Source organism: Nycticebus coucang, chromosome 7 (genome assembly GCF_027406575.1).
Source record: "Nycticebus coucang isolate mNycCou1 chromosome 7, mNycCou1.pri, whole genome shotgun sequence".
Taxonomy (NCBI): Eukaryota; Metazoa; Chordata; class Mammalia; order Primates; family Lorisidae; genus Nycticebus; species Nycticebus coucang.
This window is the reverse complement of record NC_069786.1, coordinates 21,935,971-21,957,833: the sequence shown is the minus strand read 5'-3', so window position 1 is coordinate 21,957,833 and position 21,863 is coordinate 21,935,971. Positions and strand designations below refer to the sequence as shown.

The 21,863-nt window shown below is 37.5% G+C and overlaps 1 protein-coding gene across 2 annotated transcripts in view; it reads left to right on the top strand.

Annotated features, from left to right (window-relative positions):
- DPP10 (dipeptidyl peptidase like 10) overlaps window positions 1-21,863 on the top strand; it is a 752,684-nt gene that overhangs the window by 612,309 nt on the left and 118,512 nt on the right. For both annotated transcript variants that reach the window (XM_053597757.1, XM_053597758.1), the window contains exon 8: window positions 18,408-18,528. In XM_053597757.1, coding sequence (XP_053453732.1) covers window positions 18,408-18,528 — 121 coding nt within the window. The remainder of the gene's footprint in view (window positions 1-18,407; window positions 18,529-21,863) is intronic.

Genomic DNA, 21,863 nt, shown 5'->3' with positions numbered 1-21,863 from the left:
AAAAATAGGCACTTGAGTTTTTAAAGAATTAGAAGTTTGTTTTTAGTATCTGTAATGTGTTAGTCATTCTGGAAAATTAAAATGGAATGAAATGAAAGAACCACAGAAGATGAAAGTCAAGAAATACTTAAGACAAAATTGCAATGACACGGCACAATATCTTGCAAATAAGGCTGCTGAGTGCATATTTTTTTTTTTTTTTTAAGAAGGGGATAGTGTGTTAGCTGTCTTGCAATCATGGTTTCATGGCTTGTGGGTTTTAAACTTATATGTGCATCCATTTTCAGAAAGGAAGGAGAGACTTGATGAAAGAAAAAAAGTGTTATCTGCAATGACTTAGAAAAGACTTGGTGTATATATAGGCTTCTCAAATCTAAAAGACGAGAAAAATGATGGACACTAATAAAGAATGGGTTTGTCTTGGTTGACCTGGGATATGTCGTGTCTCTATATTTGCTAACATTGTAAATGAGAGTCACTTTGGATTCTTATTCTAGCAGGTGTATGTAGAATGGATTTATTCAAATAGGGGGTGATTGCCTAGGGTGGATTCCACAGAAACAACTATCACTTAAATGCAGTTTGAAGTGCTAATCTTTTACTTATGTGGGTATGAAACATTTATAATAGGTTGTGAATAATATAGGTAATAATGAGTTTTGAGGATTTAGATTAATTTGATCAATTTGATCAATTTTAATTTGATCAATTTCCATTTATTTATTTTTGTTGTTGCTGCAATTGCTGTGGGGGGCTTCTTCATGAATTCCTTACCTAGGCTGATACCTACAAGAGTTTTTCAAACATTTTCTTATGAAATTCATATAGTTTCCTGTCCTAGGTTTAAGTGTTTTATCCATTATGAATTAATTTTTGTGAATGGTGAGAGGTATGGATCCTATTCAAGTTTTTTTTTACATGTGGTTATCTAGTTTTCTATTTATTAAACAGGGATTCTTTCCCCCCAGTATATGTTTTCATCTTTTTCCTCAGAACCAGGTGGGAATATGAGGATGGTTTCATATCTAGGTTCTCTGTTCTGGTCCCTAGTTGACGTCTTTGTTTTTTGTGCCAGTGCCATGCTGTTTTGATTACAGTAGCTTTCTAATATAGCTTGAAGTCTGGTAATGCCATGCTTCCTGCTTTGTTCTTAGTATAGAAGTTTGCCTTGGGTATTTAGGATCTTTTCTGGTTCCATATGAAGGGTAAAACTATTTTTTTCTAGATCTGAAAAAAATGACATTGGTATTTTAGTGGGGATTGCATTGAACCCATAAATGATTCTGGGAATTATAGCCATTTTAGCAATGTTGATTCTGCCAATCCATGAGTATGATAAAGACTGAGGAAAGAAATCGCAGAGGATGTAAAAAGATGGAAGAAAGAGTTTTCCTCTCGTCTCTTGCTTCTCTTTACTTCTCCAGTAATCATTTTACATCCACATCCTTGCTCCATTCCCTCTCTAACACACATCTCTTTGCCTTGTGATTTCATCTCTTCTTTTCTGCTCTTCCCTATGCACTGTTTTCAACATATGATCATCTAGCTCTGCCTTGTCTCACACTATTTTCTGTAATTGGAATAATCTCCCATCCTTTCTCTGCTCAGCAAAATCTACTGGAACTTGTGGACAGAGTTTTACTATGTGAGACTCTCCAGAGACTCACCAGAGAAAATATTATGTCTCATTTACAGCCATTTCTGTCCTTTCCATCCTGCTACTAGATTCAAACCATTCCATGTCCTTCTCCCAGATTCCAATAAGACTTTGCATGTGCTTCACTACATTACAGAAAGATCACATTTTGTGAATTTATTAATTTATTCCTTATCTTTCTAGTTTTAAACTGTGAATTCCTCAGCAGTAAGGGCCCATGACCTAATCAGTGTTCTCTCGCACACATACACATGGTCCACATTAGGACTATTGTAAAACTGCAGCTGCAGGAGTGAGCTGTGTGGCCATCAGGTGTCTGTGCAGACCCCTCACGGCACTCATGCACAACATTCCTATCTTCATTCAGCTTTAAACTTTCTTCATTAATACATTTTAAAATATTTTCCTCAAGTAGTAGGCATATTCACGTTTCTTTATATTATGTGAAACTTACAATGTAATTTTGCACTGACATTTGACAAAAATACTACTTCCCTAGGTAGTCTACCTAATTGTTCTGTCCAAGGTTGCTTTTTCTGTTTTGTGTGTCAATGTCATCTCCAAGGAAGAAGCAAATAAAACAAATACAGACATTAATCCATATTTATGCAAAGACAAGTGGATGAGATTTAGTAAAGCAGAAAATACTTGATAGGTGGATTAAAAGATATGTTCTAAACAGTATACTTTGTTGATATTTTCAGCCTAAGAGTTTGGTTTCTCCCTTCTGTGGAATACGTGGCAGCGTAACGTCATTTTGTTTTTGTTGCTGTTGTTAATTGGACAATGTCCGTGAGAACACTGACAGAGAGCTTCTTTTTTGTTTTTGCGTTAAATGATCCCAATGAGAACTAAGTGGGGGAACATCAGGGAATAATCTATTTCAAGTGATCAAACTTGAACTACTCAGAACCAGAATTGACCCTTTAAATATCCTCTGACATGTTCCCTCCCCCATAAAAAGTTCTTAGGGCATATTGTGTTGCAGTTATACACACATCATAGGCAATTTTTAGTCATATCTACAGACTAACTGAAGCACAAGGAATTGTGTCTATAGAATCTCAGATAGGAACATATTCTAACTGGACTTTATTCTGAGTCCTAAGTTGTGCTTGAATTTAAATGGTTCTCATCCTCGGTTTATCATTGGCTCAGTTAAATTTAAGCTCTTAAGAAAATTAAGTGGAATTAATTCTGGACATAGTAATTCTGTTACTAAAGTTCACTTTTAGATGATTATTTTACTGGTATTTATTATTTTGGAAGAATATAGTTGAAAATGTTTGGATGTTTCTGTATTGTAAAACACACACCCAACATACAACCTAAAATTTCTTCATTTGTGTCCAAGGACGCCTTGACATTTCAAGAAATAGAATAGAGTCTAGAGCTGTGGGGAAATGTGCATGGGAGATAACCAAGGCTGGTTCCACCTTCTGCATTTTTCAATTTGTTTTCTTATCAGCATGTCCATAAACTGTAAAAGTATTAAGCACAAACCCATTGATAAGCATATGAGAATTTCTTCCAGTCTCCCTCACTCTTCTTCATGGAATACCTTATAAGAATTTTGTAGTCTGCATGTGAAATATAAAAGGTACAATACAAATGTAAAACAAAAATTATTTTATTTTAATATCACAGGCTAAACAGATGTTAAAATAAAATAATTGTGGCATCCTTTTTTCCCCTGGTCTTTGGATGGAAGAGTGGGTGTACAACCAGCTAAGGAGCAAGCATGGCAGCTAATGCAGCTTACTTCAACATAAATGACAGTGAAGGGCTTTCTTACCCATGAGGCTTTGAAGGTTAAACTGTTGCGTGCCACCAAATAATTAGGATTCCTGGAAGTAAGCAACAGAGATGAACTCTGGCTTACTTCAACAGAAAATGAATTCATTAAAAATATACCTGAAACTTCTCAAAATCAATGAGAAAGTTTGACTCACCAGCCATAGTTCAGCGAATAGGGTGCCAGCCACATACACCGAAGCTGATAGGTTCCAGCCTTGCCTGGGCCAGCTAAACAACAATGACAATTGCAACCAAAAAATAGCCGGGTGTTGTGGAGGGCACCTGTAGTCTCAGTTACCTGGGAGGTTGAGGCAAGAGAATCGCTTAAGCGCAAGAGTTTGAGGTTGCTGTGAGTTGTGATGCCACGGCACTGTATGGAGGGTGGTGACATAGTGAGACTCTGTCTCACACACACACACAAAAAAAAATCAATGAGAAACTTTGAATTCCAGAACTGGCGCTATAAGGGGCCTGGCATTTTTGAACATAGGAATGCAATTAGGATGCTGTAACTGGCAGCTCCATCAGTGAACACTCACCCCCACCCTGCTGGGTGCGTGAGGGTCTGCTGTTGCTTTTGTGAATAATTTCTCCAATTGCAACTTTATTCCTCAAATTTCAGAATCAGGAGTGAGGGTCTGATCTAGGGATGATTTATCTGGCTTTTTGTCTTTATGATGGACGTCTGTGCTGTACTGCCCACCATGACTCCCTTACGAATATCCTCCAAATTACAAAGATAAGTCAGATGTGGAGTGGCCAAACAAGAAAAAGGAACACACACTATGTAGCTTGTGTCCCTATAATCTAGAGAAACAAGCAGTATGGTTGTTAACTTACCATCTTCAAATGTTTGTGCTTCTTTTCAGGATAAGTGGATTAAGAATGTTTGCGTCTTCCTAAGTTAAATTTTATCTTTTGTAGCAAATTACTTACTACTACCCTCAAACAATTAAAATGATGAACATCTGTGTACAGGTACACTGACAAATATCCATAGCCTGATTTTAGTTTATTCAAACCTCCAGGCCACCGTGGGAAGTGTTAGTATTGTCCCTTTACAAGTAAGGAAACAGGCTCAGAGCGATGAGGAAAATTCACTGCCAAAATATTACAAAGAGCAGCTGCCATTGCCGGAATTAATTCCCATTTCTTTCTGATAGAAGTCTTATTTTTCTGCAGAACCATGAAAAATGTTATCTTGCAGATAACAAACTTGTCATTCAGTTCACTATTGAATATCTCCACATCTTTTAAATCTCTCTCTTCTGTGTATTTTCCTCAATATTCAAAATATTGCTTTTATTTTTATTTTTCATTTTGAGTTCTATGGCAATAACTCATATGAAGCAGTAACATAATCCCCTAAATTAATGGCCTTGTCCATTGATTTGATTTTCCCTTATCCATCATAGCAATATTGATTGGTGTGTGGTTACGCTGAAAGTTATATTCGAGCAGCAGTTTTCAACCTGTGGGTCGCGACCCACAGGAACTGTGTTTAAGGGCCACGGCATTAGGAAGGTTGAGAACCACTGTATTAGAGCATCGGAACTTGTATTTTTTTGTCATTTTATTCCCAAGGCCTTCTACATATCCTATCATATAGGAGATATCTTATGCATAAGTTATACATAAATGATTTATGATGATGTGCTGGAAGAAGGAAAATAAGGCACAAAGATGGGTGGTGGAGATAAAAAATGAAAGAAATGAAAGTGAGATAGAGGAGAAAATCAACATGCAGTGACTACATAAAAAAGTCTCCTAGCACTTTGACCCATATTAATCAGTATATAGCACTTTTTTCTAGCAGTAATAATGTTGATGACCCTCTTCTATGGTTTCCAGTTTATTTCTTGGGGTCCATAAATATTTTATTAATATTTTTAATTATTAAAATGATATATTCATCCCGAGGTCTTCTCTTATGCTAAATGAGTTTTAAAGACTGACGTATCCAAAAGCAAGTCTGCTAGTACATTTCTCTGATTGGACCTGGTCTTTTTGCTAACTTTTTACTAGTATCCATTTGTCTCATGGATTAAAAGATCAGGCTTTGAGACTGGGAAGTGACTTACATAATTGTGAGTTTAAGATAAAGGGAAATTTCTCACTTCTTTGAAAATGCGTAATGCGCATAATGTGCTGTGAAGTTCAGAAGTAAGAACTTTTTGAAAGGGCTGCCTGATATGAATAATTGCAAATGTCAAGGGATAAGAGTTTTCTGATAGTGATTCTATTTCTAGAATGTCAGGTGCTGACGCAAAGGTGACATGAATGATTGGAATGAGTTGTTCCATGTCTCAGAGATGGTCCTGTGGAGAAATGAAAGCAGTACTTAGAACCGAGAGAGAGATTTATTTAAGGCCAAAATGTCAGAGGTAATCAAACTGTTTAACTTGTGCTCATAGCTTTACTTTGCATTATATTAATGGACACACAGAATTTATTACGTACTGGCAAATTAAGGAAACAGAAATGGATTCTACATGGGGTGCTCAGTACAATATTGGTAAAATATTTTTTACATGTTTTAAATGAATTATATGTACTAACAACTTCTGTATAACATTTTTCCTTTTGCTTTCAGTTTATTTTACCATGTGTGAAGCAAAGTTTACATATATGATCCTTACAAATACTACCACCAATATAGGCTCAGAGCAGAACCAGAACACTGTTCACAGCACAGATAACCTCTATTCTGTCCTCTACCAGTCACCATTTCCTCCCAAGGGTAATCATTATCTTGACTTGCAACATTATCATTGGCTCCCATAAATAGTATCACTATGATAATTCTTGCAAATATCTTTGATATACATATAGAGCAATCCCAATCTCTCCCTGTCTCTCTTTTCCCACCACATGCCACCCCCTTTACATTTCTGTTAGTTACATACCTTAGAGTGGAGTTCCTGAGTCAAACAGCTATATATATGCTCTGCTTTGGTAAAACTTGTTAGAAAGATTTAGATGCCCACTAGCAGTGCATAAGAGTTCTGATTGATGCTTGTTCTTGAGAACAGTTATCATTGGCTCTCTTTTTCATTTTAGCTATCCTAATTGTGATACAAAGATACTCTTGGTTTTGAATTTTTTTTTTTTTTATTGTTGGGGATTCATTGAGGGTACAATAAGTCAGGTTACACTGTTTGGCAAAGTCCCTCTTGCAATCCTATCTTGCCCCCAAAAGGTGTGGCACACACCAAGGCCCCACCCCTCTCCCTCCTTCCCTGTCTCTGCTCTTCCTTTCCCCACCCCTCCCTCCTTCTTTCTCTCTCTGCTCTCCCCTTCCCCCACTCCCACTGTGACCTTAATTATCATTAATTGTCCTCATATCAAAATTGAGTACATAGGATTCATGCTTCTCCATTCTTGTGATGCTTTACTAAGAATAATGTCTTCCACTTCCATCCAGGTTAATACGAAGGATGTAAAGTCTCCATTTTTTTAATAGCTGAGTAATATTCCATGGTATACATATACCACAGCTTGTTAATCCATTCCTGGGTTGGTGGGCATTTAGGATGTTTCCACATTTTGGTGATTGTAAATTGAGCTATAATAAACAATCTAGTACAAGTATCCTTATGATAAAAGCATTTTTTTCCTTCTGGGTAGATGCCCAGTAATGGGATTGCAGGATCAAATGGGAGGTATAGCTTGAGTGCTTTGAGGTTTCTCCATACTTCCTTCCAGAAAGGTTGTACTAGTTTGCAGTCCCACCAACAGTGTAAAAGTGTTCCCTTCTCTCCACATCCACGCCAGCATCTGCAGTTTTGAGATTTTGTGATATGGGCCATTCTCACTGGGGTTAGATGGTATCTCAGGGTGGTTTTGATTTGCATTTCTCTAATATAGGGATGATGAACATTTTTTCATATGTTCGTTAGCCATTCATCTGTCTTCTTTAGGGAAGGTTCTATTCGTGTCTCTTTCCCATTGATATTTGGGATTGTTGGCTTTTTTCATGTGGATTAATTTGAGTTCTCTATACAATCCTAGTTATCAAGCTTTTGTCTGATTCAAAATATGCAAATATCCTTTCCCATTGTGTAGGTTGTGTATTTGCTTTGGTTGTTGTCTCCTTAGCTGTACAGAAGCTTTTCAGTTTAATGAAATCCCATTTGTTTATTTTTGTTGTTGTTGTTGCAATTGCCATGGCAGTCTTCTTCCTGAAGTCTTTCCCCAGGCCAATATCTTCCAGTGTTTTTCCAATGCTTTCTTTGAGGATTTTTATTGTTTCATGCTTTAAATTTAAGTCCTTTATCCATCTTGAATCAATTTTTGTGAGTGGGGAAAGGTGTGGGTCGAGTTTCAGTCTTTTGCATGTAGATATCCAGTTCTCCCAACACAATTTACTGAATAGGGAGTCTGTCCTCCAAGGTATGTTCTTGTTCAGTTTATCAAAGATTAGGTGATTGTAAGATGTTAGTTTCATTTCCTGGTTTTCTATTCGATTCCAAGTGTCTATGTCTCTGTTTTTGTGCTAGTACCATGATGTCTTGACTACTATGGCTTTGTAGTACAGCCTAAAATCTGGTATGCTGATGCCGCCAGCTTTATTTTTATTACTAAGAACTGCCTTAGCTATGTGGATTTTTTTCTGGTTCCATACAAAATGCAGAATCATTTTTTCCAAACCTTGAAAGTACGATGTTGGTATTTTAATAGGAATGGCATTGAATAGGAAGATTGCTTTGGGAAGTATAGACATTTTAACAATGTTAATTCTTCCCAGCCATGAGCATAGTATGTTTTTCCATTTGTCAATATCCTATGCTATTTCCTTTCTGAGGATTTCATAATTTTCTTTATAGAGGTCCTTCACCTCCTTCGTTAGGTATATTCCTAGGTATTTCATTTTCTTTGAAACTATGGTGAAGGGAGTTGTGTCCTTAATTAGCTTCTCATCTTGACTGTTATTGGTGTATACAAAGGCTGCTGACTTGTGGACATTGATTTTATATCCTGAGACATTACTGTATTTTTTGATGACTTCCAGGACTCTTGTGGATGAGTCTTTGGGATTCTCTAAGTATAAGATCATATCATCAGCAAAGAGGGAGAGTTTGACCTCCTCTGCTCCCATTTGGATTCCCTTTATTTCTTTGTCTTGCCTAATTGTATTGGCTAGAACTTCCAGCATTATGTTGAATAGTAAAGGTATAGTAAAGGTGACAGAGGGCAACCTTGTCTGGTTCCAGTTCTAAGAGGAAAAGCTTTCAGTTTTACTCCATTCAGTAAAATATTAGCTGTGGGTTTGTCATAGATAGCTTCAATCAGTCTCTGAAATGTGCCACCTATGCCTATACTTTTCAGTGTTCTAATTAGAAAAGGATGCTGGATTTTAGAAGAATGCCCCAGAGGAATTGAAGCCATACTAGAGAGTATTGTAAATGAAATTTTCACAAATATCACCAATGATTCTGACACACTTCTTTCATAGGAATATTGAAAATTTTGTTTTAATATCAGCTCATATTACTAAAAAAAGTGATAGAAATCAAAATAAGGACTTTTTATTCATCAGTTTATATACTTCAATGCTTTAGAGTAATTTATCTGAAAGTTTCCTAGACTGAAATGTGGCATATTGCTCATTCCATGTTTGATGGATGGAACCAGATGCATTAAAAAAAATGCCTTCAATATTTCAAAGACTTTTTGTTTATTAAAAAATTAAATGTTTTGGGGGCCTTGGCATGCGTCACACTTTATGGGGGCAAGACATGATTGCAAGAGTGACTTTGGCTAACAATTGCAATCAGTGTAACCTGGCTTATTGTACCCTCAATGAATCCCCAACAATAAAAAAATAAATTAAATGTTTTGCAACATCGTCTGTTCATGATGCCATCAAGGTGTTCTAGTTTCACAATTTTTTCTCTGATAAAATATTAAATATATACATAGATGATTTAATATTGTCCAACTGATGAAATTTTCTAATTTATTAAAAAAAAGTACTATCTGCCCCCGTAGTGATTCTAATTCACTGCAGAATCTTTATGTCTCCCATTTATTTCCAAAGTGGTATTACATTAAACTCGTTTAAATACCAAATATTTATTTTATTGTAATGTGATTCTTAAAGAAGTAGAAAAACTGGAATTGCTGAAAATTAAAATCTGTTACTGTAAAAATGAAAGGGCTGAGGGCCATAGGAGCCAAGGGCATGGTAGCCTGAATGTTGACAGTCTATCAGGGCAGGTCAGAGGTAAGAACTGCGTATCATTTGAAGGATAAACAACCAGGGCTAAACAAACAAACAAACAAATGAAGCCTCAATGACACAATGATTGACATGGAGGATAAAGAGTGGAGGATTCAAAGGAGAAATATTAAAGCCTTGACATTACAATTCACAAGTATTTAGACATTAGTTGGGAATTATGCCTCTATTTTGACAGTTATCATTTCTATTTGGCAGAATATTTGGATTATATGTCTGATAGGAGTCTCTAATTTCCACCATCCATTCTGAAATTATCACCAATTATTTACTCAAATATTTTCCTTAAGCTGATCAGATTAATCACCTGGTCATAAACAATTTAAAATTGTCAATTGCCAGCAAAAACCAAGTTTAAATAAACTGTTTGATCTAGTATTTAAGTTGCTCTATGCTTTGGAACCAACTTAGCCATTTGCATAACCGTAAGTATATAGGGACGTGTTGATACCCTAAAAAACTATTGTCAAGTATTTCTATAGTTGTTCTGCTTTAACTTTGGCTCTGTTGTTCCCCTCACCCTGGAGATTCTTCCTCATTATCTTCCTAATCCTAGGGAATCACTCCTTGTCTTTTATGACATGGAGTAAACTCAGTATCTCTTAAAAGTATTTATTAACCAATTCTGACCCCTCGTAGTCATGGCTAAATCCCATAATATATGCTTTTTCTTCATCGGGTTTGAGAAGTTTACCTACCTGTCTTTCACATAAGATTCTAATTTTTTTAAAGATGGGGACTATACATTAAAATCTTTACAACTCAGGGACACTGAGCAGAGCACTTTCAAACAAAAAATCTCAAATTGGAATTCAAGGGCTTGGGGAATTAAATTAAATTATTTTATATATGGAACATGCTCATGAACAGAATTTATTTACATCTGAATCAGTGATCCCTAAGTAGGAATGGTCAAAGGACATTTAGAAATATCATGACTGGTTACAGAGGTTACAGTGCCAGCCTCATACACCCAGGGTGGCGGGTTTGAACCTGGCTCCAGCCAGCTAAACAGCAATGACAACTGCAACAAAAAATAGCCAGGCATTGTGGTGGGTGCCTTTGGTCCCAGCTACCTAGGAGGCTGAGGCAAGAGAATCACTTAAGCCCAAGAGTTGGAGGTTGCTGTGAGCTGTGACATGATAGCTCTCTAATGAGGGCGACATAGTGAGATTATGTCTCAAAAAAAAAAAAAAGAAAGAAAAAGTCACTCCTGAGGAAGGGGCACTGTTGTGCTGTGGTCTCTTGTGTGTAGAAGTCGGCGCTGTTGCTGAGCTCCCTACAACGCACAGGGCCGTGCTCATCAACAGTGAATGTTCCAGCTTTGCATGTCAGTAGGGATAAGTTTGAGAAACTCTACTGTAGATAATGAAACAAAACATTATAACTATTAGTTCCAAATTAAAGATAAAAAAAAAACCCTACACCATGTAGCCCACATGCCAGACTGATTTCTCTATCACAACATCATTTTTAAAAATTATCACTGAAATTAATGTTGGTACTTTATTGACAAATATACGAGCTGATGTGATTTATATGCAAGTATAAATGTGGTCACTAATTATCAGGGAAATTCAAATGCTAAAATCACACTGAGATGTCACCTCATATCTGTCAGGATGCCTATTATCAAAAAAGGACAGAAAAGTAAAAAACAAGTGTTGTGGAGGATGTGGATAAATTAAAAGCCTTGTACACTGCTGGGAATGTAAGAGGTCAGGGGCTTTGGAAAAGAAAATGAAGGCATCTCAAAAAATAGAAACAAAACTATCTTAGGATCTAACAATTCTACTTCTGGATATTTATTGAAGAACACTGAAGTCAGGGTCTCAAAGAAATATCAGCACTCCTATGTCCAAGACAGTACAACTTGGTAATAACCAAGATGAAGAAACAGCCAAGTGTCCATCACCTGCTAACTGCTGCTATACACATACATCACCTGCTAAAGAAACTGTGCTATACACATACAATAGACTACTTCTCAATTCAAGACTTGAAAGGAAAGGAAATTCTGCAGTATGCAGCAACAGGCATGACCTTTAAGACGTTCTGCTCAGCAAAATAAGTCATCGCAGAAAGACTAATACCGCAAGATTCTGCTTGAATCTGGAATCTGTGAGAGCAAATTCACAGAAGGCAAGATTACAATGGTGGTTTCCAGGAGAAGTGGGGAGGGGAAAATGGGGCGTTACTGATGAACAGGCATATAGCTTCAGTCAAGCGAGACGCGACATCTCTGTAATGCTGTACATTGCACCTGTAGTCAGCAATGGTGTATGGTACACTTACGCTTTTGTTAAGAAGGTGGATCTCATGTTATGTCCTTACCACAAAAACACAAAACTAAACACAAAAATGTTCTTGTCTGTTTCCCAGTCTTTTCTGTTTGACTACTTGCTTTGCACTTCTCCCACTGTATACCCGCCTCATCACATACATACATATTCAATGTCAAGCGTAGATCCTTCCCTGGTCTCCCCATGCTCATCCATGCCTATACGTCATACGGTACAAACACTTACACTTATACATCTCTGCACTTTTTCTGTAGGAGTTTCCAATCAGGCAGGAAAACAACAATTACTCTAGGGGTCTCAGGTAGAAGGAATTTAATAGAAGATAATTGTTACAAGCAATGTGGAAAGGCTGGAGGAGCAAAAGTGGTGATAGCGAGGAGCTGCGAATCCACTTTGCCATTATCAAGGCAAGACACAGGAGCCCTCCCTCCTGTCACCACTGCTGAAACGGTCATCATTGCCTCTGAGTTACTAGCATTGCTGGAGGTCATCATTGCCTCTGAGTTACTAGCATTGCTGGAGGTCATCATTGCCTCTGAGTTACTGGCATTGCTGGAGGTCATCATTGCCTCTGAGTTACTAGCATTGCTGGAGCTGGCGGGCTGCAGCTACTGAGAGATGCTTCCCATTCCTAACTGGTACCCCTCTCCTTTTTTGCAGAAAGTCACTAGAACCTATCTGGCAAAGTTGAGAAACCTGGGTTTGCAAAGGAGCCTTGGAAAAGTAGATTTAAGTCTTCTAATGAGCCCCAGTCATGAGAAACTATACAGAGGCAGGAGTGGGGCTGAGTGCCAACAGACAATATCTAATGTGTATTATGTTAGTGAGATTCTTGCTGATACTAGTTTGTATTAGTATTAGTGTCTGGTGTGCAAAAACGGATTCATGTGAATGATATTGTTTGTTTTTTGTCTTGCTTTTGTCACTTGAGAATATCTCACTGAAGCTGGTAGGTTAACTTGGAAGGATAGCACATAGTTATCCTTTTCGAATCTTGGATGTTAGTACATGGTGTAGGTGAATAGTAAACCATACGGGCATTTGAGCATGATAGATCTTCACTGTGCCTCTTCCCCGGCCATGGTAAACTCTGCTGAAGTAAACACCTCTGCTCATCACTGTCTATATGTTGGTGGTTTATGTTGCTGTTACTTTTACTTTGCTACACAGCAACATCTCAGGTTTCAAAATGCTGTTGAGATGGAATATATTTTGCTTTTAATTGCCATATTCTTCCAAAATGACCACAACATTTTATATTTTCACAATAAAATTAGAAAAAACACATCTTTCACTGCATCACTGCCAGCAATAGGTGTTATCTCTGGGATAGTTTCTTAATTACATGTTTTAACCAGGAAACAAGTGTAAGTGTGAGGGGGAAACTTCCCCATTCCCCTGAAAGTTCATTGAAGCATCAACTCACAATTGAGGCACATTAATAAGAGGAAGAGTTTTATTTACTGCACACATGGGGAGACTCACAGAGTGATCACCCAGTAGCCCAGTGGGATTCAAATATTTTTATACACTCATTTTAGAGGGTAGGGGGAGGTGAGGAATACAGGTAATTTGGTGTAGGGGCAGTAAGTGGTTGCTAGGGTGAATAAACTGATGGGGACACAGATCAATTAATAAATGATTCTCTTTCAAATTAAATCAACCCAAGAGATAGGTACTGTATTTAAGATAATATAGGCCAAGTCTGTTTTCATTCTTGATCATCTTTCCTGCAATATTTTGAGATAGCAGAAGTGGAAGGAATGTCCACTGCTCTTTTGGTGAATATGCCTGGTTATGCAGATAGAAGCAAAAGCCCTTCTGAGGGTCTGTTGGTCCCTAAGTGTCTTTAGTTCAAAATACGCCTTATACCAACTCGTCATATTTTGGGGTGAAAGTTCCTGAGCTCCTTCACAAGCCACAGGACAAGGTAACCCAAATAGTATCCCAACTTTACTATCACTTTACAGATCCTCTGACACCTTTATCATACATAGAGATTTTGAATAATTCATAGTTTTCTAATTTAAAATTGTCATGAAAATCACTCAACTAAGTAAAAATGGAATAGATTTTCAGTAATATTTCAGCTAAAATATGTCCAATGTTCAATTTTATTTTGCATTTTTTTTTCCATTAAGCTGGATAAGGTTGACATTGCTGCTCTAAGTTTGTCCCAGGTTGTGCCAGTCACATTAGGCCAGTTTACACTGTGGGAGGCCCACCCTGGAAATCGTAATGACCTTTAATATCAAATGTTCATTTCTTTCTATTTATTCATCACAACCTAGTTGAGGGTGAAGAGGAAGTCTCCTTACTATCTCCTCACATAGCAATCCAGGCTACCGGGGTATCCAGCATCTGGAGCGTGGGCTGGTGGTTGTGTCAGGGAAAGGGCAAGGTAGCAAATTGAAACTAGGCTTTTAAGGACTCCTGCCCAGCGAAGACAATTTCCTGCAACATTTATTACATGTTTCTTAATTTAGAATACTTGAGTATATAGTATTTCAATAGTTCTTCTGTTTCCATTATGAAGACTTTACCAATTTGCAATTATTTTCTAGGTGCATTAAGACAATTGATTCTAGAAAACTGGGTAGTAAGCTTGCTCTGTGAATTGAAGAATTAGGTGGTCAATTAGGTCTCCATTTTTATTTTTTATGCTCTGTCGGTGGCTCATTGAAGGCATTGATGACTGTTATGAAAATATTGTGAAGCGTAATTAATAACATGAGGATAAATGACATTGGTGTTTGTCATATTTTCCATGTGATGTAAACTTACTTTCAGTCCTGAAATTAAATTCAATTTAATTTCATCCAAGTGCCCAGAGAGTACCTGGGAATATTTGTACCTCTCACATTGTCCAGGTAGTGCTTAAAGTTTGTGATTATTATTTGGAACAAATAAAATTCAAGGAAAAACCTTGATAATTGACAATACGTTAGGAGATTATAACTGACTATTTTCATGAAGGCAATCACTGTTTTTCTGTCCACTGGGGGGAAAAGATCTTATGAACATTCCCTGGTATTCCAGCTTTTGGTGGAATGGCATTAAAATTCTGATTTCATATTGCTTGTTCTTCTACATGGAAGCAGATGTCAGTTTCATATGGATTCTGAATGTCATCCAATCCGTTCTTCAAATATAAATGTAATTACTGTTCAATAGTTGTAGATAATTTATACATCTGCTGTAGTCGTGGAGGTTTTATTAATTATTTTGACTTAGACTTTGTTCCTTTCAGAAAGATGAGGATTTAGAACCGTATTACTTTGGTGAAGGCACTTCGACTCCTGTGAATAACTACATGTGCTTAAGTAGCCTAAGTGTGGATAATCTGTGCCGTGATGACTCCCAGGTCCTGTTAGAATGGTGAGGTGCAGAATAGGGTTCCCCACAAGTAAGGAATGCCTTGTGCACCTGTGTCATACACAGTGCGTGAGAGGCAGGAGGAGGCAGTCTGTGAACGCTGAGCAGCTTATACTTTGGTTGGCTAGAACAGAGTTAATATTTTTTTTTTCTCAGTTCTCAAAGGTTGTAGAAGTCATCATACCCAACTCTTTCTGGTGTTAGGATGCATGAGAAACAGTTTTCCAAGTTTTGCTCCAGTGTCATTCACATGGGTTTGGAGATAAGCTTATTTCCTATTTCATAGTCTGGCCTTTCTGACTGGAGTGAAGGCCACAGACATCACTTGTACCACCTCCCCTGCGTCTCCTCACCCACCTCCCCCTCCCAGCACCTCCACTACTGCTCCCCTGCTCCTCCTAATGCTCTGTGAACAAACGCAATAGGTAGTACTTGCCAATAGTTTGCGATGGTTTTCACATCAGCTGAAGTTGTAGAGGTTTTTCATTTCCATATTTTTCATTTCAAAATATTGAAGGGGTACAAATGTTTTTATTACATGAATAGCTTTAATAATGCTTAAGTTAAGGCGGTTAGTCTCCCCATCACTCAAATAGTGTTCATTGTACCTGTTAGGTGGGTTCTTATCCCTCCCTCCCTCCTCTTTTACCCCTTTGTGATTTCCAATGATTTTACTTTTTTTGTGCCCGTAAGTGTCCATCGGTTAGTTCCCAATTATTAGGCAACACATATGGTGTTTGCTTTTCCATTCTTGAGATATGTCATTTAGGATAATGGTCTCCAGTTCCATCTAAATTGCTGCAAGAAACATTAACTAATTTATTTATATGGCTGAGTAATACTCCATGGTATATATGTAGAGGGTGCAAGAAATGTATATACATCTTAAGAAAGGAAAAAAGATTATTATTTTAATAATATGTACTGATAATAAAAGATGAAGACAAGTCACCTTTGACTTCTGTAATTACAGGAGGTGCTCAAAGTGGTTGCTATCAGTGTCCAGACACTTCTCCTTATAGCAAACTACTGATTGAACAGTGGCCACTTGTATCACATGGATGCCATTTCAGTCTCTTCACACACAGCACCAGGCTTCTCAGACTCTTCAGGAACATGTGCAGTTGTTAGGCATGTCGGAGGTTCCCCGGCAGACTCCACCCCCACTGTCATTGTATTTCCACAATGTTCTCTGATTGTAAATACCTCTTCAAAAGGGACGCGCACTCTCAGAACAATCATGCGTCTGACATTATCATTGACTGTCCTGCCTAGTGCATGGAGAGGCTGGCATTCATTTCATTAATGTCATCTTTTGAGTAAATGTCATACTCCACATGCTACTGTCAGTCAATTTACCTTCAAAAAGTAACATAGTTAATATCCCTTATGTATCCATTTTGGGGTCACCCCTCGTATATACCATATTTTGCAGAGTACTGTGGCTCATGTGTGTCATCATAGCACTCCATTTAGAACTTGTAACTGCCAAAAAGCTTAGGATTTTGAACCGTTATCTTGTATGCAATCAGTCCTGCTTTTAGTAGTAGCAACATTCGTTACATATTCTACATTCATCATCTTATTTTGTCTTCACCACAATCTGTAAGGTATGTATGAGACTTATCCAGTGTTTTTGAAGTAGAAAGCTGAGATTTAGATAAATTAAGAAAATTATTAAAGTCACTAGGGAATTAAGTTTAGTTTGCTTTGCTATAAAACTCAAACCTTTACTCACCCTGCTGTGCTTTCTTTGCTTTTCTTTTTTGTTTTTTTTTCCTTATAAAATTCTTATTCTTATTTACAATAAAAAGAACTCTGTTGTAGCAGTGAAAGGTGTCAAACTGTTTATCAAACCAATGTATGGTGCCCCATGATTGCATTAATGTACACACTATGATTTAAAATTAATTAAAAATTAATGAAGAAAAAAGAAATATATCCACCAATAAATGCAAGCTAAATTCCCAGAATCAACATCAAATATCAATGAAATTTTCTGGATATTGAGATTGCTTTTGTCACTGTGTACACGAGGATTTTAAATCTAGGACCTCATAATTATTCAGACAACTGTTTTGGAAATTTTTGTGTTGGCTCTTTTTGCTTTTGTGAGTTGATTCATAGGACACATGGGCACTAGGCCATCCTTTACCTGCACAGTAGAATGTTTGCCTGAAATAGCAGTTTAGCCTGCCCTAGACAGTGTTCTGCTTCCCCTAACCACAGACTCATCAGGGTCAGCAGTTTCAAACATTTGGTGTTAAAGATATTTCAAAGTGAATTATAAATCATTTTATCCTGAATTACCTGTACCAATGACACATCTTTTCATGTGGACAGACATTGCTTAATTTGTTCTGTTGTTTCCGTTATCGGGGCTATTGTTGTTTAACACTGTTTTGGAAGACTCTGTGATGTGTTCAAATGAAAACTCTTCCTTGAATTCAGGCACAATGTTATTATTATTGTTATGCTATCTTTTTAAGAAACAGTTGCCCGGACGACTGGTGCATAGGAAGCTGTGTTCCACTTAGTAGTTCAAAGAAATGTTATTACTGCTTCTGTCCTCCGTGAATTTGCGAGTTGAGCTGGATAGAATCCGATTCTCTAAAGATTATTTCATTGATCACCAAATGCATTTTTATAAAAGTAAAGACCCGAAATTAAAGGTTTTCATCCACTTGGCTGCTACTAAAATAGCATCTAGTTATAGCTATCTGTCTTTTGAGTATGCAAAATATTATCCCAATAACAAACCAATTTTGTTGTATGGAAAGAGGTTACACAAAATCTTGTTAAAAGTAGGGATTGAAAAGTACCAGTGCCATGGAACTTGATATTGATACAAGAAGAGGTGAAGCACCCATTATAATTGACAGAATTGCAAATATAGGCATGAAATAAAAACAACTTAAGGAACATATATAATCCAACTTAATTAGTCAGAAATCTTTCTGTAATATTAATGTTTTAAATGGCATCCTAATAAGCTGTTTTTTTATATGTTTGTTTCACACATATCCTGATCCAGATTTATATTTTTGAAAATAATATCTACTATCAACCTGATATAAAGAGCAGTTCATTGCGACTGACATCTTCCGGAAAAGAAGGAATGATTTTTAATGGGATTGCTGACTGGTTATATGAAGGTGAGTCAAAGAGATTTAGTTTCAAAAGAATATAAACAACATATTTTTATAAAATATTTACAGGAAAATGTGTTCACTTCAGAACAATACTATTTCTTCTCCTCATTTGCTCTCAAAATTGCCTTCTCACATTCATATCTTTTCACATGCTTATAGTTTGGCTGTTATTTACATCTACCTATGTGATTCCACATTTGAGATACACTTCTATGTACAGGCTAGATAGATTTTATTTTTGACGACACTTAATGAAGGCATGATGAATTCCACTATGGAATTACATGATGAATATTTCTTCCTTTTCTGAAAGAAGAAAAAAAAATATTTACTACCCCATAAATAGATGAAAGCCACTTGATTTTAATCATTTCTGTAAGGGCCTTTGTGTCACATTTTATAAGCCATCAGGTAGGGAACAAAACAAAACCCACCTAAAGAGTGATTTTGAATCAATTGAAAATTGAATAAATTTCTAGTAATAGCTGAGGATGTAAAAGTGAATCAGGTGATAAACCTCTCTACCAGTTTTTGTCATGCACCAATTATTAGTTGAGTTCTGGGTCCATACTGGCTGGAGAAACCTCAAGTGAGAGTTTTACACTGAGGTCTCAGACTCTGCAACTGATCTTGGCAAAATATGTCAAGTTATAAAGTAAGTTAGTCTGGGTGGTTCCTGTGGCTCAAAGGGGTAGGGCGCTGGCCCCATGTGCCGGACGTGGCGGGTTCAAACCCAGCCTTGGCCAAAAACTGCAGAAGAAAAAAAAATTAGTCTATTTGGTTACAAGTGAAAAATCATACAGATAATCAATTTTATATTTTGAGCAATATTTGCAAATGTTAGCTCTATATACTTCTGTACTTCAGATTCAGTATTTTTAATTCTATAGGAGAAGTGGGTCATTTAGAGCATCTATTCATTTAATCATTCTCTCACGCACTGATGTGATTGAATGCCTACTGTAATCCAGGTACTCACTCACCTAAAAATAAAAGATTTTTAGGGGCTGCAACTATGAAATACAAGCAATACTTAAACTATGCGAGTACATTATTTAAAAAAGAAATGCACTGCTAAGTAGAACTCTTTGGTTGAAAGTGATAGAAGGTAACTCTGACTTTTTTATTTCAAAATGATAAGTTATTATGGCTTGGCACCTATAGCTTAGTAGCCAGGGCACTGGCCGCATACGCTGGAGCTGGTGGGTTCAAGCCTGGCCCGGGCCCGCCAAACAACAATGACAACTACAACCAAAAAATAGTTGGACATGGTAGCAGGTGCTGTATTCACAGCTACTTGCGAAGCTGAAGCAAGAGAATCCCTTAAGCCCAAGAGTTTGAGGGTCCTGTGAGCTGTGACAGCATGGCACTCTGCCAAGGGTGGCATAGAGAGAGTGTGGCTCAAAAAAAAAAAAGTTGTTAATGAGGCCTCGGGTGGCCTAGAGAATTGAAGAAACAGGTAAAGAGGGCATACTTGAAACCTGAGTATTTCTGAGAATCTGGATAGCAAAAGCAACGTGATCTTACCTGCTTACCTAGGGGAATGTAGAGACTGAGATAAGCCCGTTATGTAATATCTTCAGACTGTTAGCACTGTGGAAGCCCCTGCTAGCTGAAGAAACCATGCTAGGGCAGTGTGCTAAGTAGTCAGTTATCAGTAAATATAGGATCCTATGGAAGAAGAAAGAAGTAATAGTAGCTCATTCTAGGGATTTGAAAGAACTTTCCTGAGTTAAGACTGAAAAATTAAGAGGTGTTACACATGAAAAGAAATTTAGGAAGGAAAATCCAAGCAGAGGTTCCAGCTTGCAAAAACACCGAAGGCTTAAATAGAGGAGCAGTTGCCTGCAGAACTGAAATCTGAGTGGTATGATTGAGGCATAGAATTTGAGGCAGGAAGGCAGTAAGAAGCAAGGTATAGTGAGCTCCCTCACTGACGATTATTCAGTCACTGTGGGAATAATTCAGATTTCAATGATTTTGCTACCAAAAAATGGGGGAACTGTTAAGAGTTTTTCAAATAAGGGAGGGATAAGATTAGATCTTCCACAGAAATACATTGTTTTGGCTGCAGTAGGAAGCTGGGATGTAACAGGAGAAAGAACCAGTGAGCAGCCATAAGGCTTCTTCTTTGTTCTAAGAAGAGATAATCAACAGAACTAAAGTGGAAGAAAGCAGTGAAAAGGCGGCAAGATTCCAAACGTGATGAGGCACTGATAGATCAGAGTGGCCACACGGATGGGGTGTATGAGAAGAGGTCAGGAATGACTGTGGCTTTGGGATTTGGCCACTAGTAAATAGTGGTGGCAGACGCACTCTACAACCATCAACAAGGAACAGTAGATTCCGGGGAGGAAAGGAGTAATTCAGGGAGAATGTGGGCATTTGGCGGTGTGCTGGCACACATCATTAGAGGACAAAATGTGATCTTAAACATGGAAGAACTGGAAGGTACACTCAGTGTAAACTCTGCTCACTGTGCTGACTTGATCCTTGATCAAGAAAAGTTCCGTCTCTTTCCTGTTAGGAGGGCTTCATATAAATTATGGCATTACTTTTTTAAGGAAATTTTAAGGAGAAAAATTATAAGCCACCGTCTGACAAATAAGATAACTTTCTTAAATGGAGAAAATAAAGATATAAATACATATATATAAATATATATGTGAAATGTATATATTTTGAAAAAATATATATATAAATACATACTTATTTGGGGGCGGGGCTTGAGAGTAAACAGTTTGCAGGGGTTGGGGAAGGGAGAAGGATGATAAATCTTTGGTGATGGTACTGTGAGTCTGACACATTCCAAAGGGGAAATGGAAAAAATTATAGTTTTTGCCATTCAGATTAATCTCAGAACCTGAGTATTGGGCTGTGTGCTGCAAGCATGGTGGGAAATCCCACACATGCATGGAATTTAATTCCCACAGCATGAGTGCATCTAATCAGTTGCTAAGAAGGGAAAACTCAGGGAGGATCAGTGAGTTGGGTGTGGCCTCCGCGCTAACCAGGGAGAGAATCAGCATTGGAATGTTTATCATTTGTGCCCAGAGCTGGTGCTTAGTCACTAGCCCACCTTACTTGTTACAGTGGCAATCATGTCATTATTGACTAAGACCCATTTAGGGACATACGTGATCCAATTTCCCTGATCTGCTTCCTCCGTCCAGGATTTACTCCAATTCTCACTACGTTTCCAGGAGAAGGATCTTTACCAGCAAAATCAGGGTTGAGATTTGACAGAAAGACTTAAGCAGTTTAGATGTCGTTGATACTCCCTCAACATTTTGCCGGCCATCCCCAAGTTTCAAGAGTCCTACATGATCCTTAAATCT